The following is a 20,584-nucleotide window of genomic DNA, read 5'->3' on the forward strand; positions in this document are numbered from 1 at the left end:
GCAGGTCTGTGTACCTGCACAACAACAAGCTGGCGGATGCCGGGCTGCCGGACAACATGTTCAACGGCTCCAGCAACGTCGAGGTCCTCATCCTGTCCAGCAACTTCCTGCGCCACGTGCCCAAGCACCTGCCGCCTGCCCTGTACAAGCTGCACCTTAAGGTGGGCAGGGGAGGGGTAAGGGTAAGGAGGGGCACAGCAGACCCCACAGCCAGGGCACTGGGGCAGGGGCCTGCGGGGGAAGACCTTAGGCCCACATGGGCACAGGTGCCCACATGGGTCCCTTCCTGGTGGTTTCCCAGACTCCTCTCCACACCTCATCCCGAGGCCCTGACCTTGCCCTCAGTCCTCCCTCACATTCTCCTCCCTTCCCTTCATCCCCCAGAACAACAAGCTGGAGAAGATTCCCCCAGGGGCCTTCAGCGAGCTGAGCAGCCTGCGCGAGTTGTACCTGCAGAACAACTACCTGACTGACGAGGGTCTGGACAATGAGACCTTCTGGTGAGTCCTTGTCTCGCCAGGTTCTTGGCGTGACCACGGGGCCCGGGAAGCTCCTTCAGGGCCAACCACCCAGCCCAGCCCCTCACACATGTCCCCTGCCCACCTTCCCTGGAGAAGGAACTTTAAGCCTTGTGCTTCTGTTGACATTTCTGTCCCTGGGAACAAGAACTATGTAGAAGTAAGGCCTTCCAAGATTCCAGTGAGATAAAGAAGCATTGGCAGAGGCTGGCTTCTTGGTACGAAATATAGACTTGAGCATTCTTGTTGAAGGCAAATACATTTTCATTTTTATAAGGGATCAAGGTAGCCATAAAAGGCTATCGAAAGGTTAAACAGTGGTCTTCAAGTAAGCTCCTGTATGTCAGAAAATGCCGGATCCTTCCTACACCAGAATATCATTGAGTCAACCCAAGGAGCGAGGACTGAGGGCCCACAGTCAGTGAGCGGCAGAGCTGGGAGGAGCTAGTGGCAATTCCCCAGCCACTTCTCTTGGGAATCGTGGTGGAAACGAGCACAATGTGGGCTCCTGCCAACCGTCTTAATTCCCTCCCTGCCCCAGGAAGCTCTCCAGCCTGGAGTACCTGGATCTGTCCAGCAACAACCTGTCTCGGGTCCCAGCTGGGCTGCCGCGCAGCCTGGTGCTGCTGCACTTGGAGAAGAACGCAATCCGGAGCGTGGACGCCGACGTGCTGACCCCCATTCGCAGCCTGGAGTACCTGCTGCTGCACAGCAACCAGCTGCAGGCGCAGGGCATCCACCCGCGGGCCTTCCAGGGCCTCAAGCGGCTGCACACGGTGCACCTGTACAACAATGGGCTGGAACGCGTGCCCAGCGGCCTGCCTCGCCGCGTGCGCACCCTCATGATCCTGCACAATCAGATCACAGGCATCGGCCGCGAAGACTTTGCCACCACCTACTTCCTGGAGGAGCTCAACCTCAGCTACAACCGCATCACCAGCCCGCAGGTGCACCGCGACGCCTTCCGCAAGCTGCGCCTGCTGCGCTCGCTGGACCTGTCTGGCAACCGGCTGCACACGCTGCCACCTGGGCTGCCTCGAAATGTCCATGTGCTGAAGGTCAAGCGCAATGAGCTGGCTGCCCTGGCACGAGGGGCACTGGCGGGCATGGCCCAGCTGCGTGAGCTGTACCTCACCAGCAACCGACTGCGCAGCCGGGCCCTGGGCCCCCGCGCCTGGGTGGACCTTGCCCATCTGCAGGTAAGCGGAAGGGAGGAGGCCGGGCCATGTCCATGGAGGGGGGTACTGGCATGGCTGCCCTGAGCCCACCTGTCTGAAGGGTGAGGAGAAGGGCTGGCTGGTAAGGGAGGTTCCTCTGGTATGGCCAGACTGAGCTCATTCACCTTCAGGTATCTGCTGGGTATGCTGGCTAGGGCGAAGCTAGGCCTTAGGGGAGACAGGAGGTGGGTCAGGCAGAGGGTGTGGCTGGCGTGCTAGGGTGAGCCCAGCCCACCTGCAGGTACAAGAGTGAGGGGCAGAGTACAGCTGGTATGGCCAAGCTGAGCTCACCACCTGCAGATACAGGTTTGAGAAGGGCTGCAGAGGCAAGGAAGGTCATGGCTGCAGGTAGGGGCCCCAGGCTCAGGGGGACCAGGGGCCAGTTTAGGTGGTATGTATGGGAGAGTCAAGCTCACCCCTTTGCAGGCACAGGAGTAGGTGTGTGGAGAAGTCTGGGCTTTGGGATGGGAGGTAGAGGGGCCAGCTTGAGCTGTGGGCCCACCTCACCAGTCTGCAGAGGGCTGGAGGTAGGGATCTACTCATGCTTTCTGGGGCTGGCCAGTCAATGTGGCTGCTGTGACCACATGGTCAGAATTAGGCAGGGATGCCTGGGCACGTAGTTCACTTTGGTAACAAAACCCCCAACTCAACCAGTGTGGGTGAAAGAGAAATCCACTCTGTATGCTGGCTCATGCCTGAATCTCAGCAGTTAGAGAGGCTGAGGCAGGAGGATCACTTGAGCCCAGGAGTTCGAGGCCTGCCCGGGCAACATAGTGAGACCTCGTCTCCACAAAAAAATAAATTAAAAAAATAATTAGCCCAGTGCAGTGGCATGTACCTGTATTCCGTTACCCTGGGAGGCTGAGGTGGGAGGATCACTTGAGCCCAGGGAAAATGGAGCTGGCAGTGAGCTGTGATTGCGCTACTGTACTTGATCTTGGACCACAAAGAGCTGTGATTGTGCTACTGCATTCGATCCTGGACCACAGAACGAGACCCTGTCTCAAATTAAAAAAAAAAAAAAAAGGAAACTCATCAGAGAACCTGGGTGGGAAGGTGGGGTGCTTCCAGGTTAGGGGCCGCCCAGTGGCTTCAGCGGCTCCCTGTGGGAACCCACTTCCCTGACAGTCCTCCCCTGGATGCCAGGCATGTGATGATTGGAGAACGGCCTGGGGCCTGGCTGTTGTGCTGGGGTCGCTGTGGGTCTTACACCCTTGTTCCTGGCCTCTGTACATGTGGCCCCTGAGGTCCATAAATGGGCAGTCCCACCCGAGCACCTGCCGCGGCCCCCATCCAGGGCTGGTGGGGTGAGATTCAGAATCTGGAGGATCCCTGGGTTCTGCCCACTTGAGATCTTTGGGAATGACAAAGTCTAATGGGAATGACAAGTGTGTCAGGAGGTAGGACTGTGACACCCAAACATCTTGGCTGTGAGTTTATGTGGGAAGGCACAAGAAGCTGGGTAGAACATTCATCAATTAGAATACTGGTCTGGAGTCAGGCACACCCAGCTACAGCCTTTTACAGGTTATGTGATCTTGGAAAGATCACTGAACCTCTCTGAGCCTCTATTGCCCAATCTGGTAAGTGGGGATAGTTATAGACACCCCCTCCTCCACACAGGGTTGTTGTTAGATTTAGATAGGCTGGGGGCTTAGTGGGAGTTTTGTAAGCTGTTAAGTGCTTTGCACAGGTGGGAGTCCCTGACTCCCTTGGTCGCCCCTGCAGCTGCTGGACATCGCCGGGAATCAGCTCACAGAGATCCCCGAGGGGCTCCCCGAGTCACTTGAGTACCTGTACCTGCAGAACAACAAGATTAGTGCCGTGCCCGCCAATGCCTTCGACTCCACACCCAACCTCAAGGGGATCTTTCTCAGGTAGGAGGCCACTCGAGGCCCTGTACACACCCCCGTGGGGCCTGCCCCAGCTCCAGCGGGACAGCTGATGCACGTGGGAACCGCTTGGCTCCACTGCTGACTGTGTAACCACGGCTCAGCTCTCAAGGGTGGCGACAGTCTGGCCAGGCCTGATGTGGTTCCTAGGATTGTCAAAGGGCTTTGGAAACGTTAGAAACCAGCATTCATGGGTGTTGTGAATGTTACTGTGGCAGAAAGGATGCCGGACAGCATCTTCCTGGTTTGCAGCTGAGAGAGCTGAGGCCCTGAGCGCGCAGTTGACTGCTTGTCTGCAGCCATCCAGGCTAGGCCCGGGCCTCACACTCAGGGATAGATGTTCAGGTCCTCCCTGGGTTCTGGGGCTAAGAGATGGAGATTTGGAGTGATTCAGGGGATGCAGCTCCCTGAGGATATGAGGGGCTTCCATGCAGCAGAGCCAGGATGGTTCTTCCCAGCACTTCCCATAATCCCTGCCCCCAAATCAGAGAGAAGGAGACAGGGCACAGAAGAGCAGTGTGTGCTCCCAGGAGCTCAGTTGCCCAGAAGGCCCAGGGCTTGATGACATCAGGATGGCTTGACATGTGCCTCAGGCATCTACAGGGGAGCTGAAGCACAGAGAGTGAGGGGCCTGAGATCAGAGCCACAGCCTCCACCTTCCCACCCCTGAGTGTGGCCCTGGCCCGGCTCAGCACTGACCTTGCCTGTGTGCCATTCCACATCAGGCACTGCGGTGACCCCTGGCTACCGCAGCCCAGGAGCCTCAGGCCTTGGGGTTAATGCCAGGGACGGCGTAGAGACAGCTCCCAAAGATGTGGCTTCCAAAATAACAGTGACAGTGTGCGCAGAGAGAGACCCCTCACTTTGCAGACTGGCCCAGTGCCAGTCCCACCCCAAGCTGCGGCTGCGCTGACCAGCCTGTACCTTCCATCATGCACCGCGCTCTCAGCCCCTGGCCTTTCCAGCCTGCTGCACCACTTTCCAGGAGGGCCGTTCCCTCCCCTGTTACCTTCTGGAGAGGCCAGTTGGGGGAAGGGAGGGTTCCTTGGGGGTTGGGCTCCTGGCACTGACTCCGCCTTGATGCTCACACAGGTTTAACAAGCTGGCTGTGGGCTCCGTGGTGGACAGCGCCTTCCGGAGGCTGAAGCACCTGCAGGTCTTGGACATTGAAGGCAACTTTGAGTTTGGTGACGTTTCCAAGGACCGTGGCCGCTTGGGGAAGGAAAAGGAGGAGGAGGAAGAGGAGGAGGAGGAAGAGGAAGAGGAAACAAGATAGTGACAAGGTGACCCAGATGTGACCTAGGTATGTGGCCTGTGTGGGGCAGCACACACTTCTGCTCACTGCTCTTTCCCCTTCCTGATCCCGATATAGAGTCTTTCTGTCCATTCTTCACCCTCCGGCCTCTGCTTCATCTGCCCATTTAGCAAATTTATAAGAGCACTTGGGATGTACCAGCCCTGAGTGAAAGGTTGAAGCCTACAGGAGGCCCACACCTTCCAGAAGATTCTCACCCAGGGTGTGGGTGCTGTCACGGGAGTGCCCAGGGGGCACTGAACATGTGGGTCTGGGCTCAGGAGTGAGGTCTGGTCAGGAGAGAGGGCTCCAGGCATTGTCAGCCTTGAAACAATCACTGAAGCTGCAGGGAGCTGGGGAAGCTTGCCGTGAGAGAATGAGTGAGGGGGTCAGGCAACGTGGGAGAGGAGACTGAGACAGAGCAGTTAGGAAAAGAGGTAGGAAAACCCCAGACTGCCATGGCCAGAGGGCATTTGCACATGTATGTAACACAGTGCACATATGCACATGCACACAAATGCACACAGATGCACCAACACACATTCGTGTGCACACACGTCTCAACATGTACACACATCCACAAACCATGCACAGGCAGAATACACACACCACACTCATGCACACAGACACACATACATGCTTGTACTCCATGACATAATTGCAGGCCTAGACTATGTACATACTTGCACACACATGTGTACATGCATGTGAGTACATGCACACAAAACACCCATGCGTACCCACACACACAGGCCCTTACGCACATACCTGCATGCCCACACGTACACATGATGCGTGCATGCACAGGGCTGTCTAGAAGTGGGGGACTTGGCTGTGTCAGTGCTGCTGAGGGGCTGAGGGAGCTGAGCACTGAGGGAGCTGAGCACTGTGGAGTGCCCACTGGATTTTTCCACCTGGAGGTTGTCTGTGACTTTGTAGCCACAGGGGAAGCTGGGGTGAGGAGAGTGGCTGGAAAGGAAGTGGGTCCAGGCACTGCAGACAAGCCTTTTGAGAAGTTTGGCTGTGAGAGATGAGAGAGGGCAGAGGTGGGAATGGGGTGTGAGGTTCAGGAAGCGCTCATTTTCTGAGCCTCACAGGAAGCAAAGGCCTCTCGAGGGAAGCCCTGTGTGAGGGGCTCTGGGAAGATGCCCCAACGCACACATGCATCTTCCACATGCATCCTCTTAACGGAGGGGGCTGGCTTGGGTGCTGGTGGGAAGAGGCTGGCCTGGAGGGGGAGTTACCGATGTAGGAAAGAGCTAACTGTGAGGGCCCCCGTGGGAATGGTAGAAGTTGCAGGCTTTAGCAGGAGGGACAGAGGGCAGGGTGGCTGCTGTCACAGGCAGGTTGGTAGCTTGGTGGCCAGATGTGAAGCCATGTCAGCCGGGTGCCTCCAGTCTTCCGTTTTCTCTGTGCAGCAGGGAGGTGCTCCGCAGACCACAGGTATGGAGAAGATGGACAGGTGGATCCACCCACAGCTGGGTTTTCAGCCAAGAGTTCAGGACAGGAGGGCAAGGAACAAGGGAGTGTGTTGGCTGGAGGCTGGCTGCAGGCGTGGGTCCCAGGATCAGGCTGGGTAAGGAAGGAGGTGCAGACAGGAGGGCTGGTGGGCAGGGACTCAGAGAAGGATGTTGGAGAGGAGCCAGGAACGATGGTGTGGTCTGAGGACAGAGGAGAGGTGGTGACGAGTGAGCCAGGCTGAGGGTCACAGGGCCAGGGCGTAGCTGTGGGAGGGGCTGCTGGGCCACTGTTGAGTGTTGACTGACGTAGGGCCTGGGGCAAAGAGGAACCAGAGGGGGCTGTTGAGGGCCCCTTGGGTGGGTGACAGGGGGAGCTGGGAGAGGGGCGCAAGTTGATGGCGAGAGAAGAGTGTACACAGGGGTGGGTATCCACACGTGTAGAGGGGCTGGCAAGAGGCTGAGCTTGGGGGTCACCTTCTTCAGCTCCCAGAGCCCGGGAGTATGAAGGTGGAGCCGTTCTCTGAGGCATTGTCCTCACACAGAGTCGGGGTTGGCAACAAAATGACGGGCCATTCATTAAAGACATCGCAGCCCTCATGAGAGGGTCTGTGGAGTCCTGGGGTGGGTGAGAATCTGCCCCATCTCAGGTCAATTGAGTGGGGCTCTGGGAGAGGCCCCGGGGAGTGGCTGGTGGGACCCAAGGGCTTTCTGGCATGAGCACCCCACTGGTTTTGGGCTCCCAGGGCCAACGCTCCCTCCCTCCTCACAGTAGCCTGGCCTGTCCAAAGCCCCTCCAGCAGGACTCCCACAGCAGGCCCCCCTCAGGCTGCTTGGGGTGGTGGGTCTCCCCTGAGCTAGCCCCTGACTCTCTTTCTTGTTCTGCAGGACGATGAACCGCCGGACTCCTTTCTGCAGCACACGCCTGTGCGCTGAGCCCCCCACTCGGCCGTGCTCACACAGACACACCCAGCCGGACACGCGGGGCATCCCACATGACACAGGCTGACACAGTCTCATATCCCCACCCCTTCCCGCAGCATGTCCCACGACCAGACACGTGCACACACGTCACACCCTCACACACCCAGCTCAGCCACACACAGCCCGTTACACACTGCCCTCCAAACCACCACAGTCTCTGCCACACACCCACTACCACTGCCACACCCTCTGAATCATGCAGGGAAGGGTCTGCCCCTACCCTAGCACACACAGGCACCCACTCCCTCCCCCTGCTGACATGTGTATGTGTGTACACACCACGCACACACACATGCACAAGTCGTATGCAAACAGCCCTCCAAAGCCTATGCCACAGACAGCTCTTGCCCTAGCCAGAATCAGCCACAGCAGCTCGCCGTCTGACCTGTCCATCTGTCCGTCCGTTCCCTGGAGAAGACACAAGGGTATCTCCATGCTCTGTGGTCAGGTGCCTGCCACCCTCTGGAACTCACAAAAGCTGGCTTTTATTCCTTTCCCACCCTTTGGGGACAGGAGCTTTCAGGACTGCTGGCCTGGCCTGGCCCATCCTGCTCCTCCAGGAGCTGGGCAGTCACTCTGCTAAGAGTCCTTCCCTGCCACGCCCTGGCAGGACACAGGCACTTTTCCAATAGGTAAGCCCAGTGGAGGCAGGACGGGAGAGCCCCTTGGGTGCTGCTGGGGCCTTGGAGCAGGAGTGAAGCAGAGGCGATGGGGCTGGGCTGAGCCAGGGAGGAAGGGCCCAGCTGCACCTAGGAGACACCTTTATTCTTCAGGCCCACGGGGGAAGTTCCGGGTGCCTTTATTTTTTATTCTTTTCTAAGGAAAAAAATGATAAAAATCTCAAAGCTGATTTTTCTTGTCATAGAAAAACTAATATAAAAGCATTATCCCTATCCCTACAGCCTGTGGCTGTGTCTGTGCGTGCTTCCTGCCAGGTGCTGGGCTGGTGCCGGGTGGAGGGGGCAGGATACAAGCCCCTCAGCGTCCCGGCCAGACCAGCAGGCATCAGTGGAAAGTTCAGTTCTTGGGGCCTGCAGAGTAGCTGCACAGGCAGGCATCCCGGGAGAAGAGGGCATAGCCCCCGGTGAGGGGCCTGGAGGTGTGTGCAGATGGCCCACTTGGGAATAGTAGGTGAGGCCTGAACCAGCACACATGGCCTAGGAGCTCACTGTGCATTCCCAGAGGTGGAGCATCCAAGCAAAGGACCTCCTGGGCTTTGGGCCTGTTAAGGGCTCACCTGGAGGGTCACGGGTCATCTTCACTGAGGGGGCGTTACCAGTGGGTTCTGTCTCTTAGAGGAGAGCAGGGGACTGGAGGCAGGCCTGGGAGCTGGAGCAGAGCTGACGTGGGGGCCCAGGTCTCTGCAGACCTTACCAGAAAAGAGGTAACAGATGGACCCAGTGTGCCCCCCACCCCACTGAGGGGGCAGAGCTGGGAGTGGGAGAGGAAGCCACTGGGAGGTGGTACCCAGCTCTGAGCTACGAAGAGCCTCTGATGGGCAGAGCTGCCCCATGGTGGATTGAGATGCCTGGGAAGTGGTGACCTCCCTGCTGCTGGAGGTGTGTGAGGATGCGCCTATCAAGTCCACTAAAGAGCAGACTCCTGCCTTGTGCTGGGACAGACTCGATTGCTCAAGGGGTCTCAGAGATGTGACACCAAGAAGGGGCTGGTAAGCCTGTCCACATGAAGGTGGAATGACTCATTGGATGACATCTGACCTCTCCCAGGTGAGGAGGCCTCAGCGAAGGAAGGATGCTCTCATGGAGGCCTACAGCCCCCAGCCCCGCAGTGGGAGGAGGCGTCCTGGGGTCGTGCTCTTCCCAGACTCCTCAGACTCCGCCCCTGGGAGGAGGGCGGAAGGAGTTCAGGAGTGGAGCACTGGGAGCAGGTGCCCTCCTGACGCTGGTGAACTGGGGGAGGCCTGTCCCCTCCCTGGGCCTCAGTGTCTTCATGGGCATCATGGTGTAAGCCCCTCCAGACCCAGGAGCTGTATCTTCTCCCCAAGGCGTATCTGGAACAGACTGTGTGGCCAGGGCCCTTCTGAGTGCCCTGCAGGCCTCCTGGAGGCAGCCTGGGGTGGGAGAATGAGGGAGACCATCTGGAAATGTCCCTGGGCACGCCCCTCTCTAAAGCAAAGCATTCACCACAAGGAGCCAGACTGGGAAGGAAATGTGTTTCTTCTTTGGGGACTGATCTCAAGGCCCTGCCTGCAGAGCAGAGCCTAGACCATGGCAGAGAGGTCTGTCCACACTGGACAACGCCCAGCTGCCCTGTGGTTATTGAGATAGGCTCCTGGGTAGGCTAGCTTGTACTCTGTCTTCTGCATGTGACAGCTCAGACAGGACTATCCTTACTGCAGCCACCAGGACAGGCTCCTCTGCACTCTGGCTGCCCATACACTGGCAGGCCTGTCCACACACTGGCAGCCTGGACAGACCTGTCTATACTCCAGTTACATGGACAAGCCTGTTAGATTCTGGCCACCTGCATAGGCCTGTCCATATCCTGGCTGCCCAGACAGGCCCGTCTGCACTCTGGCTGCCTGTATTAATTAGCCCAGTAGCTAATATCATATTCGCTGGCTAGCATAAGGTGTTGAAGCCCACAAGAAGTAAAAAAACAAAATAACTTTATTTAGTCAACACTGAATTTGCAAACACAGAAAGGAATAGAAAACCTGACTCCACTTGGATGCACAGGCCTTTGGGGAGTTCTGACACCAGGGCTCCATCGGCAGGTCCACCAGAGCATCCTGGCTGCACCTCCCTCCCGGAGTCCTGGTTTGCCTACCTATCCCATGGGAGGCTGACCTGGATGTGTCACGGGGGCCTTTCAACTCTAGTAAAGACATCTATCTCCACATCCAAGGAGCTTTGCAAGAGACACGTGGTGGGACAGGAGACTGGACGCACTGTGGCCTGGGGAAGGCAGTGGGGCTCGGCCCTGGGCTGCTCCCCTTGGGGAGAGCTACGTGGCTGAGGCCACCTGTTACGGGGCGGGGCCTGGGTCTGGACACAGCTACAGGCTGTCCTGTCCTCCAAGAGGAGAGGCGGGGCTTGAAAGATTTGAGTTAGTGTCTTGACCTTAACGTAAGACCTTGGACAAGTGTTTTCGGCTCTCAGGGCCTCAGCTCTGTCATCCAGAAAGTGGGGCCGGATAACCCCTGCCAGCTGCCCTCACCGGGCTCACACCGGGGAAACTGTCACAGCGGGGCCTCACGCAATGCCGGGCCCATCACTCCCTGGTTGTGGCTCCCCCATGCGGCCTTTCCCTTCTCTGAGATCCATTTTCTGTCAAGCGGGGTAAATTCCAGCCTCTCAAGGGTGAGAAGAATGTGTGGTCCTGGCCCCTGCCGGCTGCTCAGGAGGGTTGCAGAGTTGAGTTCCTGCCTCAGGACCCTGCCCCTGGAGGCCTCGCCTGCCCCTGCAGCTCCGCAGGCTCAGACATTGGTCTCCAGCTCACTGATCTGGATGGTGCAGTGGTCCAGACTCACAGCAGGCGGCTCCTCGTCCTGCTCCACTTGAACGGGGACGTGGTGGGGGCAGGTGGGGCCCAGGGTGAGCTCGGAGGCCTCAGCCACACTCTTCACACAGCCATTCTGCTGGGCTGCCACAATCTCCTGGAGGCTTACTGGCTTGGTCTCGGAGGGCAGCAGTTTCTGGTGAAGGGAAACAGGCCTTGGTAGCAGCAGGAGGGAACAAGGTTAGACACTAGGGAGGACTGAGGGCCAGTGGGGCAGAATGAGCTCAGGGCTAGGAACCACAAGATGGATTTTCCTACAGACATGCTGTGTGACCTCGGCAGGTCACAGCTTCCCTGGGCTCCTGTTCCCAAGCTGTCCTGCCTCCCACCAGAGCTGCCTTAGTAGAGGAGGGGACTTAATCCACAGGGTCCAGCTGGAGAATCAGTGGCTCCCCTGCCTGACCTCAGCTTCTTCCCCATGATGCAGGGACAGCCTTCTCCATTTGCCTGTAGAAGGAGCCTGAAGCCCACACAGCCTGCACAAACCTACAAATGCTCACATCGTGGCTAAATTGGACAGACCATCCCTACACTAGAGTGTAAGTTCCATGAGGGCGGGGAATTTTATCATATTTTGTTCCACTGTTCCTCCTGTGTCTGTATCAGCGCCAGCCACAGCGGGTGCTCAATAAATAGATGTTAGCGGAATTAGTCACCCTGTAACAGACGAGGAGACCGAGGCCCAGAGGCATGGAGGGAGGGATTGGCTGGAGGCTGCCCAGCTGGTTGGTGGAAGATCTAGTGCCCTGCCCACCCCGCCTGGCTCCACCCTCCTGGCGGCCTCTGGACCTCACTGCGCTCACCTCAGTGCCTGTGTCCCGAGCAAAATCCTTCCGACATATGTGGGCCATGATCCCCGCTGCCAGCGCATCACCCAGCACGTTAATCATGGTGCGGAAACGGTCCCTGGTGAGCCAAGGTGGGGGATGAGTGGTGGGCACTTGAAGGGGAGCTGGAAGAGGGCAGTGCTCAACCCACCACAGCACAGCACAGCCGGTGATCAGCTGTCATGCAGAGCCTGCAGCCAGATGGCTTCCTGGCTCCTCCCAAGCCCACCCTTTGGCATCATTGAAGCAGTTTCTTGGCATGTGGCTGTGGGTTCGACAGGTCCCCATGCTTAGAAGTGTCAGGCTTGGTTTAATCCTCTGCTGTTTCTGTCCTGAAATTCTTTATAGGTTTTTTTACTGTTTGTTTTTTGAGACAGAGTCTTACTCTGTCACTCAGGCCGGAGTGCAGTGGCGCCATCTTGGCTCACTGAAACCTCCATCTCCCGGGTTCAGGCAATTCATTTGCCTCAGCCACCCAAGTAGCTGGGATTACAGACACATGTCACCACTCCCAGATAATTTTTTTTTTCTAATTTTTAGTAGAGATGGGGATCTTGCTATGTTGCCCAGGCTGGTCTTGAATTCCTGGGCTCAAGGAATCCTCCTGCCTTGGCCTCTAAAAGTGCTGGGACATATAGGCGTGAGTCATCATGCCTGGCCTTTACAGTTTTTGAACTGGGTTCCACATTTTCATTTTTGAACACTGGACTCCGCAAACTATGCAGCCAGGCCTGTGCTGATGAGTAGCACACTCCCACGGTGCCAAGCAGGGCAGTCCCCAGCCTTCTACCCTGGGAAAGGGACTCAGCCCCTCACCCTGATCCCTGCTGACCCTGAAGTCAGCCTCTCCCAAAGCGCTAGAGCTGGAGATAAAGTCCACTCACAGAGCCCAGTCAACGGCAATGATGAGGGTGATGTCATCGGTGGGCAGTCCCACGGAGGTGAGCACGATGACCATGGTGACGAGGCCGGCCTGGGGGATGCCGGCTGCCCCAATGCTGGCTGCAGTGGCTGTGATACTGCAGGGGGTGGGAAGGGGAAGAGGAGCAGCAGGAGGGGCGGGATGCATTGTCAGGGTCTGGCTCCAAGGAAGAGGTGGAGTGTCAGGGCCTCTGGGACAGCCATTTGGGGTGGGGGGTGGGTAGGAATGCCACACCAGGAAGCTCTCAGGGACAGGTCCCTCCTCACAGTCCTGCAGCCCCATGGACCCCCATTCCTAGCCTCAGGAGAACCCCTGGGGGATGTGCAAACACCTGTGTCTGGAGCTGTGTCTCTGTGGGTTCCAGGAAGCTGTATTGCTATGGAGCTGCCCAGGGACTCTGATTGACCACCACGTGGCTCTGCCTGCCTCCCTCTGGGGCCTGGCCTCCAGGGTCAGACCTGTGTGCTTGGCTAGCCTGTGAGGGCTCCGTCAGCCTCAGCCCCACCCCAGCACCCCTTCCTCGGCTCCTGCAGCACCGGCTTCCTCTCCGAGGTCCTGAATCCTGTCCCTGGCCTCTGCTTGCCCTGTGCCCACCAGCAATGCCCTCCCTCCCAGCCTGTCCTCCAGGCTCGGAGCTCCCAGCCCTGGCCCTCTGCCTGCCGTGCCCCAAGCCCAGGTTTGCTCATCTTAGAGACCCCCTCAGGCCTCGGAGCCTGGGAATCCTCAAGGCCTCCAGCCCCCGCCCCATCCACACAGGTGCAGTGTCAGGGTGCACCTGATGGTGATGATCTGGCCAAAGTCCAGCTCGTAGTTGTTGACCTGGGCGATGAAGATGGCGGCCACGGCCTCATAGAGCGCAGTGCCGTCCATGTTGATGGTGGCACCCACGGGCAGCACGAAACGCGCGATGCGCCGGTCAATGTGGTTGTTCTCCAGCAGGCACTTGAAGGTGATGGGCAGTGTGGCTGAGCTACGGTTAGAGGGGCCGGTGTCTGCCCAGCACCCTCTTCCAGGATGGCCAGGGCCTCCGTTGGGAAGCTCACCCCACCCTAGGCAGCCACCCCGCCAGGAGTGTTTGTGCTCCTGCAACACTGCTCCGGCAGGAGGGAAGGACCGCTGGCACCGCAGTGCTCTCACTTGGTTCTTCCTATGAGGGAGGTGTTTGGGTGCATTTTACAGATGAGGAAGCTGACGCCCAGAGGGCGGGGCTGACTCGTGTCACACTGCTGTGCCGAGGGATATGGAAGTCTGAGCAGCAGGGCCCTGGGCCAGGCTGCCTGAGCTTAGATTCCAGCCTCCTGTCAAGTGGCCCTGGCAAGTTCCTGAACCCTGTGCCTTAGCATCTTTGTCCCAAAAAGACCGGGGTCACAGAGCTACTAGGAGGATTAAACTACTACAGGCTTGGACAGCACCTGGCCCGTTGTACCCACTCAGTCGATGGTGACCATGGCTATTATTGTTACTATGTTTGTCATGAGAGTTCCTAGTGGCAGTTTTGGGACTAAAACACAGGCCGGTGTGGCTCCCGAGTCTTCCTCTCTCCCGGGCCTCTGCCTGGAAGGCCAGTTCTACTCGTCAGAGCCTCTCAGGGGCTCCAGACTTGTTGGGCTCGAGGCTGCGGTTCCTGCTGGCAAGAGATGGCCACGGGGCTGGTGGCTCTGGCAGGCTTGGCCCCTGGTATGGGAACTGGCATGTTTGGGGCTTTGTCCTGCCTCCTGACCCCCTATCCTCAGGAGGGTGTTCCTGGCAATGGCTCCTGGGCTTTTCTTCACTGGAATCTGCTCCTCCTGAGTCCTGCAGGAGGTGAGTCTGCTGCCAAGGGTGGGTGTCACATGACTGCCACGTACAGAGGCCTGCAGGGCATTTTACAGATGGGGAAGCTGAGGCCCAAGTGAGGGCTGGAGGGAAGAGTGAGGACTTCAGTGCCAGAAAGATGTGGGTTAAGTTCCTGTGACTCCCTTAATGTGGAGCTCAGACACTTGCCATGGGGAGAGCCACCCTGCCTTCACAGCACTAGATGCTCCACGAGGGACCACTTCCTTCCTGTCCCCTCTACCAACGACGTGGTTTGCACAACTCTAAATTCCCGAGGTCTCTGCACTGGGCTGTGGTTTGGGATCCTTGAGGCCAAGTGCTGGCTCACCTAGCCCAGCCTGGCAAGGAGGAGCTCAGCCTCCACAGCAAACCCGTGAGCTGGAAGCTGGAATCTCCCCCAGTTTGTGCATGAGGAAAGCAATGCCCAGGCACAGCAAGTGTGTGACAGAGCCATGGCTCAAATCAAGTCCCTGAGGTCTAGCAACACTGCCAAGGTTGTGACAGGGCACCCAGCCAGGACATCCCAGCAGCAGTGGACAGGCCCAGCTCCTAGAGCAACGCAGGGCCCGACTGCAGGAGAAGCACCTTGTGGGGCAAAAGGCAGCATTGCTGATGTGATTTCCCACAGAATCCACTGCATTGTGTGTCTGCCCTGGCGCGGAAGCTGCCCCCATAGGGACTCAGTGAGCTTGAGGACTGGGGCCGTCGGGGACGGGGAGGCCTCGAGAGAGGCCGAAAGTGTCCCCCCCCCCGCCCCCGCCCCGTCGGTCTTGTTACCCTAGCACCAGCCATCCCCGTGTTTGTGAGGTGGGCCACACTGGTGCTTTGGTGGTTCTGTGGCTATGAACACATGACGACTGGCCAGACGGACAGGACTCAGCCCCTCCCAGCTCCCCATCGTCCTGTCCGTCCCCGGGGCTACCTGGAGGAGGTGGCCAGCGCGATGAGCAGGGCCTGCAGGATGCCGCGGATGAAGACGATGGGGTTCTTCTTGGTGATGGAGAAGTAGAGCAGGGGCAGGATGAAGAGCCCGTGGAGCACCAGCCCGCACACAACGGTGACCGAGTAGAAGCCCAGCTTCTTGCCGACGGCCCTGGGGTCATCCATCTCCAGGATCTTGCCGGCGATGAGGAACACAATGCCGAAGGGGAAATACCTGGGGGCGGCGGGGCAGCCAGGCTCAGGAACCAGGCAGGCAGGCACACCTCAGCCCCAGCCCTACATCGCTGCGCGGCCTTCTCCCTGAGCCTCCTTGGGCTCCTGCCAGGACAGAGCGAGACTGTGCCAAGGTGCCCGGCCCAGGCTCAGCATATGGCGTCCTTCATACCGTTACCTCCACCGCCCCAGCCCCGGACAACCTCTGCCACTCCTTCCCCCGCCCTGCCTTCCGGCGGCCCCCATTTCAGGCCCACAACACCAGCGCCTACACAGCGCGCCTGGGCAGGCCTACCTCTGCGTTCCCCACTGAGCTCCTGAACTCTGAACTCTGGACCAAGGAATAGCAGCTGGTTCTCACCGCCAGCTTTCCTTTCTGCAGAAGCTGAGCTGGTAAGTCTCCACGTGATGGAGAAACTGAGCCCAGGAGAGCAGCAGAGCCGGGCAGAGCTCTTAGACCAGGCTGGAAGGGGCAGGGGGCCCAGGGCTGGAGCCAGGCCTGGCTGGGGCTGGGGGACCCATGGAAACACATGTAGCTCCGGAGGCCCTGGCCCAGGGCTGAGCCTGGGCGCAGCTTTCTGCTCACTTTAGGGGAGAAGAGGGTGGGGTCATGTCTTCCCTCCATCCACCCAGGGTTGGCTGGGGTGAGGTAGGTAAATGAGGAGGCTTACCACACAGCCACTGCCACAATCTTCATGACCGACTCATTGAGGCACTGGCAGAAGCTGACCAGGGGGGCCCCGCTGTCACCCATGCGGCCCAGCATGATGCCTGCGGGTCACAGACACAAGAGCATGTCACGGATGCCCCATGCGGGGATGCAGGCACACTGTGGCAAAGCAGGGACAGACCCACAGGCCCACATGGGTCTCAGCATGGCTGGCTTCCCAGCAGCCTTGATGCTCCAACACTCCCCCCCCTCCTTCTCTCCCTGTCTCCTCCTCCACTCCACCATCGACCCCACAGTGCTCTCACGTCTTCCTCCTCTCTCACCTTCCTCCACGAAGCAACCAATGTCATCTCCTCAAGATAAAAATGCTCCCTGCCAACCGCACCCCGGCTTTGCTGTGCACTTAGGCCATGACAAGCTCCCCACTGCCTCACCCAGCTTGATGCCTCAGCCCCACTCGAGTGGGCCCTGCCTGCCCCTCCCTCCTTCTCCTGCCCATCTCACTGTGCCCTGGCACCACTGGCCTTCTTTAAGTTTCTGGAAGGAGGGAGTCCAGCTCTTCACTGCCTCGGGGCCTTTGCACAGGCTGTTTACAATGCCCCAGGCACTGGCTGCCCGCTCTCCAAACAGCTTGGAAGCCATCCCCACTCCCCTTTGCAAACGCCCACTTATTCTTCAGTATCTCACCTCTTAGGGCCTATTACAACATAACTGTCTGGGTTTTTCCCCGTCTCCTCTGCGAGGTTAGCTCAGCAAGAGCAAGAACTGCATCTCCTTAGCTGGAGCATGTTAGATGCACAGTGATCCATGGTGAGTGAGGACTAAAAGCCCTCCCTGATGCTCCTGGTACCTCCCCCGGCATTCCAGGCCTTCCTCCCCAGCTCGCACACACCAGGAAAGGGTGGTGTGGGAACAGCTCCGTGGGGTGAGCTCCATCAGGCCAGTCCTGAAACACGGACTAAGTGGCTGCCCTGGCTCCTGGTGAGACCGACAAGGGGAGCAGGGCACCCTCTGCAGCTGCCCTCTGAGGCCCACTGTCATGGGGCTGGGGCTCAGCCAGGGAGGCAGGGTGGGATTCAAACCATGGCCTGTGGGACAGCAGAGAAGGGCTCTTTCCTGTCCTGAGAAGCCTGAGCCACACAGTCCTTGGAGCAGCTACCCTGCGGTAATGGGGTGAGGTGGGGGCCCTGCCAGGGTGGGTAGGAGAGGCTGGAGTTGGAGGTGACCCTGGGCCTACCCCTGTCCACCTGTCTTCCTGCCACCTGGCTGATGTGGAGCCAGATTCCCCTGCCGGCTCCACCTTTCCCAGGCTCCACCACCACCACGCACCGGCTTCCTGCCCCTCCTCAGGCCGATTTGGATTTTCCCAGGGGCATCCAAGAACTGGCTGCTGGGAGCCAGTGTGCATGGAACCCTGATGTGGTGAGACGGCTCCCTCATGGCAGGGCCAGCGGGACCTTAGCACCAGCCACATCCCAGGGATAGGGTGGGGAAAGGAGGCTGGGTTGTGGGAACCAAAGAAAGCCCTGCTCGGAGCCGCTGTACAAGTGGCTCACTCATACACGTGGGTGGACTCTGGTGTCTGTGCCAACAGGCACAGGCACTGGCACATGTGGGCATTGACAGGCACAGGCACACACAGAAGCAGGTGCACACAGACACAGGCACAGAAAGACCAGGCACATGCTGATGCCGGGACGCAGGGATGCAGCTGCACACAGACGTGAGCACAGGCAGATGTGGGCACACGCAGGCATGAGCACACACAGACACAGGTGCACATAGACACAGGCACACATAAGCCAGGCGCACGCTGATGGGGGAACACAGGGATGCAGGTGCACACGCACAGACACAGGCACAGATAGACCAGGCACACGCTGATGTGGGGACACAGAGACACACGTGCACGCAGACACAGGCACTGGCAGATGTGGACACACGAAGGCATGAGCACACACAAAGCCACACACTGCCTTGGTACACTCACACCACCTTGGTACACTCACACACTCCACCTCGTTACACTCACACTACCTCGGTGCACTCACACAACCCGCCTCGGTACACTCACCCTGTCTCAGTACACTCACCCTGCCTCAATACACTCAAGACACCCCGCCTCGTTACACACAATATGCCTTGGTACACTCACACAACCTGCCTCGGTACACTCACACACCCCGGCTCAATACACTCACACACCCCACCTTGGTACACACACACAACTTGCCTCGGTACACTCAACAGCCTTGGTACACTCACACACCCCACCTCGTTACACTCACACACCCCACCTCGGTACATTCACCCCAACTCGGTACACTCACACTGCCTCAGTACACTCACACCGCCTCGGTACACTCACACAACCTGCTTCGGTACACTCACATAACCCGCCTTAGTACACCCACACAAACTGCCTTGGTACAGTCACACTGCCTCAGTACATCCACACACATTGCCTCGGTACACTCACACAACTCGCCTCAGTACACTCAACCACCTCAGTACACTCACACTGCCTCGGTACACTCACACACCCCCACCTTGTTACACTCACACACCCCACCTCGGTACGTTCACCCTGCCTTGGTACACTCACACACACTGCCTTGGTACACTCACACACACAGCCTTGGTATACCCACATGCTCCACGTCAGTACTTTCACACACCTAGCCTCAATACACTCACACACCCTGCCTCGGTACACTCACAAACCACGCATCCATACACTCACACACACTGACTCAGTACACTCACACTATCTCAGTACACTCACATACCCTGTCTTGGTACACTCACACCACCTTGCTACACTCACATCTCGCTTCGGTACACTCACATACCTCGCCTTGGTACACTCACACACCCCGCCTCAGTACACTCACATACACAGCCTCGGTATACTCACACACCTTGCTTCATTACAATTGCACACCCTGCCTTGGTACACTCACACACTCCACCTCGGTACACTCACACAAGTTGCCTTGGTACACTCACATAACTCTCCTCAGTACACTCAACTGCCTCAGCATACTCACACATATTGCCTTGGTTCACTCACACACCCCGCCTTGGTACACACACACCTTTCCTTGGTACACCCACACACCTCGGTACACTTACACTGCCTTGGTACATTCACACACTCTGCCTCGTTACACTCACACTGCCTCCTCAAGACACACACCTCGCCTCAGTACACTCACTTCTCTGCGATGCACTCACACAGACTGCCTTGTTACACTCACACCACCTTGGTACACCCACACAACCCACCTCGGTACACTCACACACCCCACCTCAATACAATCACCCCTGCCTCGGTACAGTCACACTGCCTCGGTACACTCACACTGCCTTGGTACACTCACACAATCTGCCTCGGTACACTCACACAAACCACCTCTGTACACTCACACATCCCACCTCAGTACATTCACACAACTTGCCTTGGTACACTCACACAACTCTCCTCAGTACACTCAGCTGCCTCAATATGCTCTCATACCCCACCTTGTTACACCCACACACCCCATCTCGTTACACTCACACACCCCACCTCGGTACACTCACACACAACACCATGGTGCAATCACACACCCCGCCTAGGTACACTCATACACTCTGCATAGGTACAGTCACACACACCACCTTGGTACACTCACACTGCCTTGGTACACTCACACAACCTGCCTTGCTTTGGTACACTCACATTGCCTGGGTACATTCATACACCCTCGCTTTGGTACACTCACCCTGCTGTGGTACACTCACACACCTTGCCTCAGTACATGCACACTGCCTTGGTACACTCGCACAACCTGACTCAGTACACTCACACAACCCTCCTCAGTACTCACACATCCCACATTGGTACTTTCACATGCCTTGCCTCAATATACTCACACACCCTGCTTCAGGACACTCACAAACCATACCTCTGTACACTCACACACGCTGACTCGGTACACTCACACTGTCTCGGTACACTCACACACCCCATCTCAGTACACTCACACCACCTTGGTACACTCACACATCCCACCTAGGAACACTCACACTTACCACCTTGGTACACTCACACACTCACCTCAGTACACTCACACACATCACCTCGGTATACTCACACGCCCTGCCTTTGTACACACACACACACACCCCACCTCGGTACACTCACCCCACCTCAGTACACTCACACAGCATGCCTCAGTAAACTCACACACCCCATCTCGGTACACTCACACATCCCACCTTGGTATACTCACCTCACCTTGGTACATTCACATGCCACATCTCAGT

At 58.0% G+C, this 20,584-nt stretch overlaps 2 protein-coding genes across 5 annotated transcripts in view; one reads left to right on the plus strand and one right to left on the minus strand.

Annotated features, from left to right (window-relative positions):
- The window catches only part of PODN (podocan), a 22,697-nt gene extending 14,437 nt beyond the window's left edge, over nucleotides 1-8,260 (plus strand). Inside the window, exons 7-12 of the mRNA XM_011926298.1 lie at nucleotides 5-161; nucleotides 385-500; nucleotides 1,060-1,717; nucleotides 3,464-3,612; nucleotides 4,720-4,930; nucleotides 7,267-8,260. Coding sequence (XP_011781688.1) covers nucleotides 5-161; nucleotides 385-500; nucleotides 1,060-1,717; nucleotides 3,464-3,612; nucleotides 4,720-4,903 — 1,264 coding nt within the window. The 3' untranslated portion in view covers nucleotides 4,904-4,930; nucleotides 7,267-8,260. The remainder of the gene's footprint in view (nucleotides 1-4; nucleotides 162-384; nucleotides 501-1,059; nucleotides 1,718-3,463; nucleotides 3,613-4,719; nucleotides 4,931-7,266) is intronic.
- A 1,717-nt stretch (nucleotides 8,261-9,977) lies between these two features.
- The window catches only part of SLC1A7 (solute carrier family 1 (glutamate transporter), member 7), a 61,801-nt gene continuing 51,194 nt past the window's right edge, over nucleotides 9,978-20,584 (minus strand). The window contains exons 6-11 of one of the 4 annotated variants that reach the window (XR_001000065.1): nucleotides 16,275-16,374; nucleotides 15,371-15,604; nucleotides 13,409-13,575; nucleotides 12,596-12,730; nucleotides 11,688-11,790; nucleotides 9,978-11,020 (exon numbers count right to left, since the gene is read on the minus strand). Coding sequence is in view for 3 of the 4 variants with exons in the window: in XM_011926299.1 (XP_011781689.1) it covers nucleotides 10,802-11,020; nucleotides 11,688-11,790; nucleotides 12,596-12,730; nucleotides 13,409-13,780; nucleotides 15,371-15,604; nucleotides 16,275-16,374 (1,163 nt within the window). In the remaining variant the exon portion in view is untranslated. Of the gene's footprint in view, nucleotides 11,040-11,687; nucleotides 11,791-12,595; nucleotides 12,731-13,408; nucleotides 13,781-15,370; nucleotides 15,605-16,274; nucleotides 16,375-20,584 lie in introns of all 4 variants that reach the window. The other 3 variants (XM_011926300.1, XM_011926299.1, XM_011926301.1) reach the window with 3 other exon arrangements.

Source organism: Colobus angolensis, unplaced genomic scaffold (genome assembly GCF_000951035.1).
Source record: "Colobus angolensis palliatus isolate OR3802 unplaced genomic scaffold, Cang.pa_1.0 Scaffold68, whole genome shotgun sequence".
NCBI classification, from domain to species: Eukaryota; Metazoa; Chordata; class Mammalia; order Primates; family Cercopithecidae; genus Colobus; species Colobus angolensis.